The 16,010-nt window shown below is 36.8% G+C and overlaps 1 protein-coding gene across 9 annotated transcripts in view; it reads right to left on the bottom strand.

Annotated features, from left to right (window-relative positions):
• The window catches only part of NFATC3 (nuclear factor of activated T cells 3), a 94,479-nt gene that overhangs the window by 55,616 nt on the left and 22,853 nt on the right, over nucleotides 1-16,010 (bottom strand). For 6 of the 9 annotated variants that reach the window (XM_086351364.1, XM_086351365.1, XM_086351363.1 and 3 more), the window contains exons 2-3: nucleotides 5,923-7,057; nucleotides 4,004-4,166 (exon numbers count right to left, since the gene is read on the bottom strand). The exons of the other annotated variants lie outside the window; for them this stretch is intronic. In XM_086351364.1, the coding sequence (XP_086207490.1) occupies nucleotides 4,004-4,166; nucleotides 5,923-7,057 (1,298 nt within the window). The remainder of the gene's footprint in view (nucleotides 1-4,003; nucleotides 4,167-5,922; nucleotides 7,058-16,010) is intronic. 9 annotated transcript variants of the gene reach the window in all.

Genomic DNA, 16,010 nt, shown 5'->3' with positions numbered 1-16,010 from the left:
TATGACCTAAATCAAATCCCTTATGATTATACAGTGGAAGTGACAAATAGACTCAAGGGATTAGATCTGATAGACAGAGTGCTTGAAGAACTATGGATGGAGGTTCATGACACTGTATAGGAGGCGGTGATCAAAACCATCCCCAAGAAAAAGAAATGCAAAAAGGCAAAATGGCTGTCTGAGAACTTTCAAATAGTTGAGAAGTGAAAGGCAAAGGCGAAAAGGAAAGATATACCCATCTGAATGCAGAGTTCTAAAGAAGAGCAAGAAGAAATAAGAAAGCCTTCCTAAGTGAACAATGCAAAAAAAAGAGAGGAAAACAATAGAATGGGCAAGACTAGAGATCTCTTCGAGAAAATTAGAGATACCAAGGGATATTTCATGCAAAGATGGGCACAATAAAAGACAGAAATGTGATGGACCTAAAAGAAGCAGAAGATATTAAGAAGAGGTGGTAAGAATACACATAAGAACTATGCAAAAAAGATCTTAATGATCTAGATAACTACGATGTGATCATTCACCTAGAGCCAGACATCCTGGAATGCAAAGTGAAGTGGGCCTTAGGAAGCATCACTACGAACAAAGCTAGTGGAGGTGATGAAATTCTAGTTGAGCTATTTCAAATCCTAATAGATGATGCTGTTAATGATGCATTCAGAATGCCAGCAAATATGGAAAACGCAGCAGTGGCCACAGGACTGGAAAAGCTGTTTTCATTCCAATCCCAAAGACAGACAATGCCAAAGAATGTTCAAGCTACCGCACAATTGCACTCATCTCACACGCTAGCAAAGTAATGCTCAAAATTCTCCAAGCCAGACTTCAACAGTATGTGAACCGAGAACTTCCAGATGTTCAAGCTAGATTTAAAAAAGGCAGAGGAACCAGAGATCAAACTGCCAACATCTGCTGGATCATAGAAAAAGCAAGAGAGTTCCAGAAAAACATCTACTTCTGCTTTATTGACCATGCCAAAGCCTTTGACTGTGTGGATCACAACAAACTGTGAAAAATTCTTCGAGAGATGGGAATACCAGACCACCTTACCTGCCACCTGAGAAATCTGTATGCAGGTCCAGAAGCAACAGTTAGACCTGGACATGGAATAACAGACTGGCTCCAAATTGGGAAAGGAGTACGTCAAAGCTGTATACTGTCACCTTGCTTTTTAACTTATATGCAGAGTACATTGTGCAAAATGCAGGGCAGGATGAAGCACAAGCTGGAATCAAGACTGCCAGGAGAAATATCAATAACCTCAGATACTCAGATGACACCACCCTTATGGCACAAAGTAAAGAGGAACTAAAGGGTCCTTTGATGAACGTAGAAAAGGAGAGTGAAAAAGCTGGCTTAAAATTCAACATTCAAAGAACAAAGATCACGGCGTCCAGTCCCATCACTTCATGGCAAATAGATGGAGAAATAATGGAAACAGTGACAGACTTTCTTTTCTTGGGCTCTAAAATCACTGCAGATGGTGACTGCAGCAATGAAATTAAAAGATGCTTGCTCCTTGGAAGGAAAGCTATCACCAACCTAGACAGCACAATAAAAAGCAGAGGCATTACTCTGCCAACAAAGGTCCCTCTAGTCAAAGCTATGGTTTTTCCAGTAGTCATGTATGGATATGAGAGTTGGACTATAAAGAAAGCTGAGCGCCGAAGAACTGATGCTTCTGAACTGTGGTGTTGTAGAAGACTCTTGAGAGTCCCTTGGACTGCAAGGAGATCCAACCGGTCCATCCTAAAGGAGATCGATCAGTCCTGGGTGTTCATTGGAAGGACTGATGCTGAAGCTGAAACTCCAATACTTTGGCCACCTGATGAGAAGAACTGATTTACTGGAAAAGACCTTGATGCTGGGAAAAACTGAAGGTAGGAGAAAGGGACAACAGAGGATGAGATGTTGGATATCATCACCGACTTGATGGACATGAGTTTGAGCAAGCTCTGGGAGTTGGTGATGGACAGGGAAGCCTGAAGTGCTGCAGTCCATGGGGTTACAAAGAGTCGGACACAACTGAGTGACCGAACTGAACTGAAGAAAAGTCAAAGACAGAAGAAATGGGGAATTTCCTGGTGGTCTAGTGGCTAAGACTTAGTGTTTTCACTGCCAGGGCCCTGGTTCAATCCCTAGTCAGCAAACTAAGACTCCAGAAGCTGCATGGTGTGGCTTAAAAAAAAAAAAAAAAAGATAAAAGAATGAACCAAAGAATCCTTCTCCTAAATGAAGCTCTCATTTAAGAGTAAACTAAAGTTCTAATAACAAATGGTAAAATTCCTACGTTGAGTTTTCCTGAGCTTTCTTTTTCTTTCAGTTTTACTGAGCTATAATTGGCATACAGTACTGAAATTTTAAGGTACACAGCATAATTGCTTGATTTACATATATTGCAAACTTACTACCATGATAAATTTCATTAACATCCACGACTTCTTACAGTTATATGGGGGGAGGGTGTTTCTCGTGATGAGAACTTTAGGATCTACTCTCCTAGCAACTCTCAAACATAGCATATAACAGGGTTAACTACAGTCACCATATTGTACATTACATCCCCACTACTAATGTTTTAACTGGAAGTTCGTATCTTTTGACTACCCTCATCCATTCCCCCTCTTCCAACCCCCTGCCTCTGGTAACCATAAATCTGATCTCTTTTTCTAGAACTGACATTTCTTCTTGCAAGTCATTTTAAAACCCACCTAAAATGTAAAGGTTTGTTTGTCAAGAACTATAAATCATGTTTAGATAATGAAAATAAATCATAAAATATGGATAGTATAGGAAATGATCAGCTATAAACTGTTTTTGCTTAATTAATTTCTCCACTATAATACACAATGCCGTAAGACAAGCACTAAGAGAAAAAAATAAGTGACAACATATTACAACATTGCCGTTCTGATGTTTGAGTATATAAAAGCAACAAATAATTTCATATATGAAAGAATCCAGGGAATAAAGAATCCAAAGCCCTCCTTAAACATTTAAACAAAAAAAAAGCACTTTAAAAAGAAATAAAAAAGAATTAGTACTAGAACTAAGCTAAACAATAGGAGTGGTGGGACATGAGGCAGAGAGATGACTACAGATTTGAAAAGATTAATTAATATAAGCAGCAAAATTCAGGAGGTAGATGGCAATGCAGGGGGAAGAAGTTTAAGAGAGACAATTACCTCATTTTTCAGAGTAGGGAGCAATTTGTAACATTTAAATCTAAGACAAAAATTTAATTTCTCAATAATTTATTTAACTTCTTTAGCCTTAAGAAAGACTGTTCAGTATCTCTTAAAGTGAAGAACAATATCCAGAATTTAGCAGTTCATATAGTTTTAGTTCATTTTTTTTAATGTTTCATTCAAGTAAAATTAAAGTTAATATTCAACTCTTAAAACTTACATATTGTATTTTATACACTCAGATATAATTTTAATAATTTCACTTTAGTTTTATTTTCTAATAAATTAATTTAATTACAAAGATGTTCAATATATAGTCCTATCCTTTTAAAAAAAATCCATTCATTTTTCTAGTCAGCCATCTACTCTTCCACTAAACATACAGAGAATTACCTGGATTGTTAATCAAATGCCAACGACTGCTTATTTCTGAAGGATTTAGACTTTAGGTAATTCATTGCTTTATTCTTTTTACTTTTCTGTATTATTTGGACCTTAAACAAACATGCATTGTACTTATAAACATAAACAGTCTTTTCTTTTAGTCAGAAAAACAATTATTTAACCATTATGATCTTTCCCTAGAGGTTTACTAGCTGAAGAGTCAGTCCAGTAAGAATATCTTTTAGCCTAGCCAAAAAAAAAAAAAACCCATAATGCAGAAGTGCAACTGTATCAACAAGGACACAAAACCTCAATGGAAGCTTTTCAGGTTTGAAAATTTTCTCTCTTCAGGCTCAGCAGTACCTGACTGAATGGACCCTACCAACAACAGATATATGGTATCTGCAAAACACACCCCTAAAATCTCATACCTTCACCACAGGATGTCCCCCAGTAGATGCTTTTACTGCTCCTCGGCTACCTTCAGTTTCATAATGGGCTCGGTGATGAGTTTTAGGTTGCACTTCTATTTTCAGTTCACATTGTCCAAAATGAGTTGGTAAAGGCCAGTCTAGTGGAGGTAATGAAGATGTGCTATAAACAAAACACACAAAGACCCATTTCACCATGCTATTATTGCCAGCCAAGCAGTGATTCAAATTATTTCTTTGAATATTATTTCTTTGAAGGCACCAACATTTCTTCCTATGATCTTTGAAGTAAAGTATTTAAAAAATAAAATTTAAAGAAAAAGAAAAAAACCCACAAAACTTCACTTAATAAGTTGTAACCTGTATACAGAGGGCGTTTTAGAAATAATTAACCTGATAATAAAATCAATTTTATTTATTTTTGGTTTCTATTTTTTTTTTAAAAAGGACAAATTCTAATATTTCATTTAAAAATAAAAAATTCCATAAAACTATAACTATTTCTCAACTATGTGTATAACCACAAAAACAATCAAAACAATTTTTAAATAGCTTAAAGGGGACAGGTTCATTTAGATATGTTAACAATGAAAATATGGAATTAGAAAAGAAACAACTTCTAAGTCTACAGGTATACTAATGGACCCAAAGCTAGAATGATTTGTATTAAAAAGTAATATCTTCTATTTAAAAAAATCTTAATAATTGGTGAAATGAGACTTTAAATGTCTTTTCTACCTTTGAATGCTACCATGCCTAGAGTAAATTTCTAAGTTATTTCATTGTTTCCCTTAATATCCTTGGCCTAGCATTACCAGCTACTCTGAAGCTCAAAGGTAGTAATTTTTATTAGTCTGAAACAACAACTCAACTTCATCAACTCTCAGCAAGTTTCTGCACTTGTTTAAGCAAATCCCTAAAAAGATTAAGATAATTTTCATAAGCAAAGTGATGGGTTCAAAGGAGTCTTCAATAGCATAATTCCACATTATAATTTTCTAAATATCTAGATTCAGAAATAAACATTTGTACCAATAACAAAGCATTTTTTAAAAAAGTAAACAGACCCACCTTTAACACATGATAACTTATCTTCCCTAATCAATTAGATTAGATTGATTCTAAAAATGGCACTGTGATAACTGATAAGCCATTTAGAAAACAGTCATTACAACAGTCTTCAGTCCTTAGCTGGATTCAAGATTCGAAAAAATATATATATGTACAAATACAAACAGTATTTATGTTACATACATATATTATAAAAATTATACATAAAAATTAGAAACGTGAAAGTTAGATTTTCTCTTTATTTGTAGTTATTTTAGAGTGGGATAGGCTTTCAAATATAACATAAAATCTAAAAGCTGTGAAGGAAAAGACAAATTTGAATATATAAAATTTAAAAATTCCTCTAAACCAACAATAAAAATCACACACTTATATGAAGTCTAAAAACAAATTATGGAAAAAACCACTTGTCACAATATAAAAAAGGCAAATTTCACTTGTATGTTATTGAGTTCTTAAAAATATAAAAATTCAAAAATATATATATAACCTTATCCCTAAGTGGGAATAATTAGTAATTTAATTTATACTATTATCTTTTATAACAAGCTTTTGTGGATAAGAAAATTCATTCTGAAAAAAGAAAATTCATTCTAGGGCTTCTAATGCAATTTGTTATTCTTTATAATTCATTATACACTTTTAAAATGATAACTTTAACCTATTTAAAGACACTTTTAAGACTACAAAGAAAATAAATGTGGTCTTTTAAGTTGTCTGGAAGAAACTAAAGAACAAAAAGGAGAAGGAAAGATGGTCAAATTATTCTACATAGATAATGTAGTAATTACATGCCACCAATAAACATAAACATGAAAAATGACCATTAGTCATTTCCATCAACTCACCGAAATATAGGGGTGTGACCAGGCTTTGGTTTGCTCCAGGTAAAGGGTGAAGGAACTGAAAGAAATTGGTCACCAGATGAATCTTTCTTTAAAGGATACTGAGATCCAAGGCCATCATCTACTGAAGTTTCCCGTGATGGTGAAAGATTCCCTTGGTCATCTGAACAGAGTTCTAATTTTCCTGGTAGTATGAGAGCTTGATCTTCAGAAGTCTTCCTTGTTTTCAGAGGAATATCAGTTTCTGCACAGTACTGAAATGGAAAAATCGCAGGGCCAAGGCCTGATCCACCCTGGACAGAAGCATTGAGCCAGGTATCTTCTGTTACACTTCCCCTGGGGGAGTGACCAGGAGAAGGAACAGGCGAATGATGCGGTGAAAGGGACCCAGGGTAACAAACCTCAGCACTAGAGTGCCGCCGTTTCCCACAAGGGGAAGTAGGCCTTGATGAGGGTCCTGAGGCTGGCCTGGGGCTCAGCCAATTCTCATCAGTGATACTAGATCTAGGAGAGTGGCAAGGAGATTGCCTAGGTGACAAGGAATGTCCAAGTCCATACTGTTGATGCCAGGACTCTTCTCCAGGGCAGCCTCCTGGAGAGCCACCAGGAGAAGTCAGAGGGGATCCGAGAGTAAATCGGGCAGCAGCTTCATTCAACTCCGAATCCACATCATCATAAATATGTGAAAGAGATTCACAAGAAGACGCATCTGAGAACCAGCTCCTAGAAGAGATGCTACTGGCAGGACTAGGACTAAGGGAAGATTCCCGGTAGGATGGCTCAAGAGGAAGATAGAGATGATCTCTAGAAGGCCTTTCCAAATATTCCCTTTCTGGGTCATTTATGTGTAGGTCATCTTCATGAGCATCAATTTCTTGATGACAGTTAGGAGAGATGGATGTAATTTGAATACTTGGGCACTCAAAGGGTTTGGGACCACTTAATGGGCTGTATTTAGATTCAGGAATTTCACAAGTTCCTTCATAGTTTTTGTGACCTTGGAGCTGAAACGATGGTGACAAAACAGAAGAGTGAGACGGTAATCCATGATGTGGTAAGCAAAGTGGTGAGTTTAAAGTAGATGGAGGTGGATCTACATTAAAGATGTAAATGGATGCACAATCATCTGGCTCAAGATCTATGGGGGTTGGGGGGAGCAAAAAAGAAAAATAATTAACAAAACAAGAAATTAGAATTTTAGATGTATAAATTACTAGATGAGAACGTAAATAATAATAATCTTGAGAGAAGAGAGTGGAACAAAAAATGTACATCATTAGCTCCACTAAAGAGTGGCGTGTCTGTGTGTTTTAATGTATCTGTGGATACATGCAATTATCATTTTTTATGCAATTTTTTCTTTTTCTTTATTTCCACATTTTTCTAAAATTGAGAATCTGAAAATAAATGCTTTTATAAAAATAATCACATCCATAATTCTAAAAAAACATCCACAAAACTATATAAGGATACGATCATATAAATTCAGCCTCATCTGGAATCAGCAGGTTAAGATGAAGTAAATAAAGGATAAAGCAGAGTTTTTGAAAAGTTTTTAATTTTAAGTATACACACTAGTTTATTAATGGAAAGGATGTGTTATTGTTGTTTACTTGCCAAGTCGTGTCTGACTCCTTGTGACCCCTTGGACTGCAACACACCAGGCTTCCCTGTCTTTCACTATTTTCTGGAGTTTACTCAAATTCATGTCTATTGAATAGGTAATGCTATCTAACCATCTCATCCTCTGCCACCCTCTTCTCCTTTTGCCTACAATCTTTTCCTGCATTAGGTTCTTTTCCAGTGGGTCAGCTCTGGGTATCAGGTGGCCAAAGTACTGGAGCTTCAGCTTCACCGTGAGCCCTTTCAATGAATATTCAAGGTTGATTTCCTCTAGGATTGACTGGTTTAATCTCCTTGCAGACCATGGGACTCTCAAGAGTCTTCTCAAGCACTACAGTTTGCAAGCATCAATTCTTTGGCGCTCAGCCTTTCTTATGGTCTAACTCTCACATCCATACATGACTACTGGAAAAACCAGTAGCTTTAACTATATGGACCTTTGCTGGCAAAGCAATGTCTTCCCTTTTTTAATACGATATCTAGGTTTGTCATAGCTTTCCAAGGAGCAAGCGTCTTTTAATTTCATGACTGCAGTCACCGTCCACAGTGATTTTGGAGCCCACAAGAATAAAATCTGTCACTGCCTCCACTTTTGCCCTTCTATTTACCATGAAGTGATGGGACCGCATGCCACGATCTCAGTTTTTTGATTGCTGAGTTTTAACTCAACTTTTTCACTCTCCTCTTTCACCTTCATCAACAGGCTCTTTAGTTCCTCTTTGCTTTCTGCCATTAGAGTGGTATAATCTACATATCTGAGGTTTTTGACACTTTTCCCAGCATTCCTGATTCCAGCTTGTGATTTATCCAGCCTGGCATTTCGTATGATGTATTTTGCATGTAAGTTAAATAAGCAGGGTGATAATATACAGCCTTGACATATTCCTTTCCCAATGTCAAACCAGTCAGCTGTCCCATGTAAGGTTCTAACTGCTGCTTCTGGACCCACATACAGGTTTCTCAGGAGACTGGTAAGGTAGTCTGGTGTTTCCATCTCGTCAAGAATATTCCACAGTTTGTTGTGATCCACACAGTCAAAGGCTTTCTTGTAGTCAATGAAGCAGACATTTTTCTGGAATTCCCTTGCTTTCTCTATAATCCAATGAATGTCGGCAATTTGCAACACTGGAGGGACAGAAGAATCAGTTTCTTCAATCAAGATGTTCTTTTTAAATTTAGTGTAATTTAGGGACTTCCCTGGAGGTCCAGGGTTAAAACTTCATACTTCCAATGCAGGCAGGGAGTATGCGTTCGATCTCTGGTTGGCTGTATGGTGTGGACAATAAATAAAGTTTTTTTTTAATTTAGTGCTATTTAGGATTGAAATGATTCTGTATAAAATATGATGTCTGCAGGCTGCAAAGGATGGAAAACTGAACTCAAAAACAGCTGAAGGGGAGGTGATATTTATCATTCAGCAATAACACAAGATCCAAAGGTAGAACAGCTCCAGTATTGGTTATTTCTTCAGTTCAACAACAGTTTCTTTCCATATTCCCATTTTGCCAGTCCTAACTTTGTCGTATTCACTTTTCAATCATATATGTGTATTTTGCCCTAAGGCCAAAAGTAATGTGATCATTCAGTTAAATATTTCTTGAGTAGGTACTATATAGCAGACATGTTGTAGACACTGAAAACATATGAATAAACAAAACAAAGTCCCCATCCTCTTAGAACTTACATTCTAGTAAAATGTCAGATGGCTATATTTGCTATAAGGAAAAATAAAAAAGAGTAAGGAGAATGGAGTAAGTAGGAGGGGAAGTTAATTTGGATAGGTTAGGAGATTGACAAAAACAAAAATTTTAAGTATTACTAAGTAGGGGGAAACAGTCTAAGGAAGGAACCTATTTTACAGAGTACTGGGATGGCCTTTCTGAGAAGACAGCACAAGAACCAGCAAGCAAAGAAAAGGGAGGTGATGGTGGAGAGGCATGGGTATACAAGCTTCAACACCAGGGCAGCTCCAACACTGTGGGACAGCACCAGCAAACAGTGAGTCAGATAAGACCTTGGCTTCTCTGAAGAAATGAAAGGCCCAACTATGCTAGAGCTAGCTAACAGCTGAAAGGGGAAAACTGAAGGAGGCAAAACCTAGAAGGATCATGGTAAAGAGTTTAAATATTATTCTAAGGACAATATAAACCAGCAAAGTTTTAAAAAGGGAATGACACGATCTCTACTATATTTGAGGATAATTTCATTCCTAGTTACTACAGTAAACCTAGGATTGACCAGAACACGAGGGTTTCATTTTTTTGGATCAAGAGTTTAAAATGGCAGATTAAAAAAACTCACCCCTGTAGTTGAACAAAAATGGGACTATACTTAATGCTAATAAACTATATACTTATAAACGGCTAAGATGGTAGATTTTATGCTATGTATAGTTTACTAAAATTTAAAAAACAAAAATACAAAAACTGCTGGTACCCTAGTTCAAAGCAAGATAGCAGCACCCAACTATACAAAGTCACTGACTTCTTTACTACCATACTCTCATAGTTAAAACCCAGTTTTACTTAGAAATGTACTTAATAAAGTAGCAAAAATTATCAATATATTAAACTTGAAGCCTTTGAGTGGGAAAAAAAAAGGGTGGGTGAAAAGAGAATAAAGTTACCCTTGGAAGATATAGGTTCATTCAAATGTAATTATTGTACCAGTGCCATTTTGTGTAGAATAATGCTGAAATTCACACCCTTCACACAAATAAATTGCAGATGAAGAGATACATTTTATATCAGAATGATGTCTTAAAGCACTGTTGAGATTTGCATACAAAATTTCGGGGAGTGCTGTTTTATCTTTTTCCCTAAGTGTCACCAAAGCCCACATTCTGGAAATGATGAGTGGCCACTACAATCTCCCTATGATAAATAGTCCTACATCTAGATTTCCAACTCTAGAATTCTCAGATTCATGGTGCTTCAGAAATTTGACCATCTCAAGACTTATTTGCTCCCTTCAGCCACCAGGGGGCCCCAGGCAAGCATGCAGTAATCTAGGCAACACAGGTTGCCTACCAATGTATTTAAACTGTAAAGCAGGTACTGGCAGAATACAGCGCACAGGCCAAACCTCGCCTACCACCTGTTTCTGCATGGGCTACAAGCTAAGAATGGCTTTCAAATGGTAAGAAGAAAATAAAAATAATACTGTTTAATGATACAAAATAATATGAAATTCAAATTCTGGTATCCACAAATAAAGTTTTATTGGAATATAACCATGCTCGTTCACTTCTGTACAGCCTGTGGTTAATCTCACAGAACAACGGTAGAGCTGAGGAGCTGTGAGAGATGTTTCCCACTGTTACTTGGTGCACTAACAAACTGCAGTGACAAACTGGACAGCATTCTGAGTGCAATGCATACTGATGTAACACTGCAACATTTTTAAAAACTTACCAGTGCAAGGACTTCCTGGTGGTCCAATGGTTAAGAAACCACCTTGCAATGCAGGGGATACAGGTTTGATACCTGGTGAGGGAACTGAGATCCCACCTGCTGCAGAGCGACTAAGCATGAACATGTCACAACTACTGAGCCTGAGCTCTCTGGAGCCTGTGCACCACAACTAGAGAGTCAGCGCCCCATAACGAAAGATCCTGCATGTCACAACTAAGACCCAACACAGCCAAATAAATAAATACTAAAAAAAAAAAAAAAAATTCAGGCAGGCGATGGGACGTAAAAAAGAAACAAAAAACTTGTCAGTGCATAGATATCACTAAAAAGAGGAAAGACAAGAGTGGACTTCAAATGGAATGTCATGCTTCTAAGGCACAATGGAGTGTGGGCTATCTTCTTATCAAATTAGAGGGCAAAGCATTATGTTTATTGTGCAACAACATTATGGCTGTGCTGTAAGAATACCTTATACATCAGCATTACCAGTAAGCATTCATCACAAATCCCCTACTACTACTACTACTACTACTACTACTTACTACTTACTACTAAGTCGCTTCAGTCGTGTCGGACTCTGTGCGATCCCATGGACTGCAGCCTACCAGGCTCCTCCATCCATGGGATTCTTCAGGCAAGAACACTGGAGTGGGTTGCCATTTCCTTCTCCACACAATACCCACAACTTACAGGAAAACAAAAGAAAAAAAATCAGAAAAAAACAATATCTTATCACAGCAAGATTTTTTCACAAGAAGAAAAGGTTAAAATGAGGCTGTAACCAAAGAAAGTTTCTGAATGGTTCACTTGTCAGGTAGGCAAAGAAAGCCATTTACTAATGGTGAAACTTAAACTGTGTCTGATTGCTGTGACTGAAGAAATGTCAGAGAAAATAAACTGGTAAAGACCATCAGCAAGAATGACTGAAAGACTGAAAACACTGGTAGCAACAAGAAGCAATTACAAAACAAGGCAAAAAGTCTCAAGGTTTTCCTTGGCTCCTGATGTGTAACCAAATTTTACTGATTCTACTTATTTATTATTTACTTGAAGACTCAATGCAGAGTGTACTGAAGAATTATTAGCCTCCTATGAATAGTTTGCATAAGCTTCCCAGGTGGCTCAGTGGTAAAGAATCTGCCTGCCAATGCAAGGAGATGCTGGAGACACAGTTTATGTTCCCTGGGTCAGGAAGATCCCTTGGAGAAGCAAATGGCAACCCACGCCAGTATTCTTGCCTGCGAAGTCCCATGGACACAGGAGCCTAGTGGGCTACATACAGTCCATGGGGTCGCAAAGAGTTGGATACAACTTAGTGACTGAACACGCATGCATGAACAGTTTGCATGGAACAACTTCAAGCAACAATGTTTTCAAAATTGAGAAAATAGTTTAGTACCACCTAAGTGGACTCTGTTAGGATGTTATTATAACTGGTACTGGTAGAAATATATGTGAGAATACTATGATAACAAGAATACTATGAACAACTGCACACCAGCAACTTAGGCAATAGACAACAAACAGGCAAATTCTTACAAGCACACAAATTACCGAAAGTGACTTGGAAGAAACAAAAATTCTCAAGAGGCTGATATCAAGTAAACAGACTGAATCACTAGCAAAAAAATTTCCCAACAAAAGAAGTCCAAGACAACGTGGTTTCATTGGTAAACTCTACCAAACATTTAGAGGAGAGTTAACAGCAATCCTTTTCAAACTCTTCCAAAACATAGACGAGTAGATATCACTTCCTAAACATTCTATGAGGCCAGTTTTACCCCGATGCCAAAGCAGGACAAAAATACCACAAGAAAACTACAGGCCAATATCCCTTATAAATATAGAAGGAAAAATTCTCAACAAAATACTAAACAAATCCCACACCACATTAAAAGGATCAAGTGGAATTTATCCCAAGAACGTAAGGATAGTTCAACATACAAAATTCACTTGCCTCATTACCAGAATGAAAACAAAAACAAAACAAACACATGATCATCTGAATTGACACAGAAAATACATGTGACAGATTTCAATACCCAATCATGATGGCAGGGGAGGGGAGGGATATTCAGCAAACTAAGAACAGAAAGAAAGTCCTTAAAATGAACAGCGGTGTTTACAAAAAACCCACAGGTAGTAGTATCATACTTAACAGTGAAAAACTGGAGGCTTTCTCCCCCAAATCAGGAACAAGACAAAGGCACCAGCTTTCACCACTGCTATTCAACATTGTACTGGAAGTCCTAGTCAGCAATTAGACAATGAAAGAAAACAGAAAGCGTCCAATTTGGAAAGGAAGAAGTAAAACTATCTCTATTTGCCAATGACATGATTCTATATATAGAAACTCTCATAGAATCCACAAAACACAACTAAAGCTAATAAACAAATTCAGGGAAGTTGCCGGTTAAAGTATCAACACCTACAATTCAGCTGTGCTTCTATATGTTGCAAAGAACAATCCAAAAAGGAAATTAAGAGAATTCTATGTACAACAACCTCCAAAATATAATATTTAGGAATAAATTTAACTAAAGAGGTGATACTTGCACACTAAAAACAACAAAATATTGCTGAAAGAAATGAAGGAAAACCTAAATAAATGGTAAGAGACTTCCTTGTTCATGAACTAGAAGACTTTACTGTTGTTAACACTGCAATACTTCACAAAGAAACCTACAGAGTCAACGCAATCTCTACCAAAATTTCAGTGGCTTTTTCTGCAGAAATGGAAAAACCAATCCTCAAATTTATATGAAACTGAAAGAGGCCTAGATCAGCCAAAATAATATTGAAAATGAAAATCAAAGCAGAACTCACACCTCACAATTCAAAACTTACTACAAACAGTGCACAAAGAAAGACGTACAAACTAATGGAACAAACAGAACTGGGAGTGGTATATGGAATACAGTTCCCTGTGTTATACAGTAGGTCCTTGTTTATTTTTTTATATAGTAGTGTCTGTCTGTTAATCCCAAACTCCTAACATATCCCTCCCCACTCCTTCCCCTTTGGTAACCATAAATTTGTTTTCATGTCTGTGAGTCTATTTTGGAAATAAGTTGATTTCTCTGATTTTTTTTAGATTCTACATATAAGTGATATCATATTATACTTTGTGTCTGACTTAGTTCATTTTATATGATAATCTCTAGGTCCATTCATGTTGCTGCAAATGGCATTATTTCATTCTTTTTTATAGCTGAGTAACATTCCATTGTTTAAACATACTGCATCTTCTTTATCCACACATCTATTGATGGACATTTCCATTGCTTCCATGTCTTGACTATTGTAAATAGAGCTACTGTGAACATAGGGGTGCATATACCTTTTTGAATGTGAGCTTCTGTCTTTTCTGGATATATGTCCAGTAGTCGGATTGCTAGATCATATGGTAACTCTATTTTTAGTTTTTTAAAGAATCTCCATACTGTTCTCCATAGCGGCTGCACCAATCTACATTCCCACAAACAGTATAGTATGCTTCCCTTTTTCCCATACCATTTTCAGTATTTGTTATCTGTAGACTTTTTGATGATGGCCATTCTAACTGGTGTGAAATGATATCTCACTATAATTTTGATTTGCATTTTTCTAATAATTAGCAATGTTGAGAATCTGACCAAATGAATTTTTAAATTTTTATTTGTTTATTTTTGGCTGTACTGGGTCTTCATTGCTGCATGTGAGCTATCTCTAGTTGTGGCAAGTAGGGGCTACTCTCTAATTGCAGTGTGCAGGCTTCTCACTGCAGTGGCTTCTCCTGTTGTAGAACATGGCCTCTAGGGTGAGTGGGCCTCCATAGTTATGGCATGAGGGCTTAGTTGTCCCACAGCTTGTCGAATCTTCCCAGGTCAGGGATTGAACCTGTGTCCCCTGCATTGGAAGGAAGCTACTTAACCACTGGACCACCAGAAGTTCTGGCCAATTAATTTTTGACAAGGCTGCTAAGACAATTCAATGGTGAAAGAATAGCCCCTTCAACAAATGGTGCTGGGACAACTAAATAACCACATACAAAAGAATGAAGTTGAACCCCACCTCACATCATACACAAAAATTAACTCAAAATGGATCAATGACCTAACTGTAACAGCTAAACCCATTAAACTCTTAGAAGAAAACACAGGTGCATACTTTCATGATCTCAGATTTGGCATGGATTCTTAGATTTGACACTCAAAGCATGAACAACAAAAGAAAAACTAGAAGAAATGGATTTCACATTTCATAAAAATTAAAAACTTTTGTTCTTCAAAAGATACTATCAATAAAGTGAAGAAAATCCAGAGTATGGAAGAAAATATCTGCAAATCATATATCTAATAAGGGTTTGGTATTCAGAAAACATAAAGAACTCTTTACAACTCAACAACCAAAAGACAACCAATTTTTTAAAAGGGCAAAGGACCTGAACAGACATTTCTCCAAATAAGATACAAAAATTGTCAGCAAGCATGTGAAAAGATGTTCAATATCACTGGTCAGTAAGAAATGCAAATGAAAACCACGATACCACTTTAGACCCACTAGAATGGTTTTAATTTTAAAAGAAAAGACAAACAAAAAAACCCTAGAAAATAATAAGTGTTGTACTGGTGAGGATGTGGAAAAATAGGAATCATTATACGTTAATGGTGGCCAAGTAAAATGGTGCAGAGGCTATGGAAAACAATCTGACATTCAGATTGCTTCAAAAAGGTAAACATAAAATTACCACAGGATCCAACAATTCTATCTCTAGGTATATACCCTAGAGAACGCAAACATACGTCTTGAAAGAAGCTTATACACAAATATTTTTAGCAACATTACTCATAACAGTCGCTAAGTTGTATCTGACTCTTCTCGACCCCCATGGACTGCAGCACACCAGGCTCCTCTGTCCTCCACTATCTCCCAGAGTTTGCTCAAATTCATGTCCACTGAGAAGATGAGGCTAACCATCTCATCCTCTGCCACCCCTTTCTCCTTTTGCCTTCAATCTTTCCCACTGTAATGAAAAAAGCTGCCAACATTCATTGGATCATGGAGAAAGCAAGC

Source organism: Bos grunniens, chromosome 18, assembly GCF_055505025.1.
Source record: "Bos grunniens cultivar Pamir isolate PY7600 chromosome 18, Bosgru_T2T1.0, whole genome shotgun sequence".
In the NCBI taxonomy this organism is placed as follows: Eukaryota; Metazoa; Chordata; class Mammalia; order Artiodactyla; family Bovidae; genus Bos; species Bos grunniens.
The sequence above is the reverse complement of the archived record's forward strand: the minus strand, read 5'-3'. Positions and strand labels throughout refer to the sequence as shown.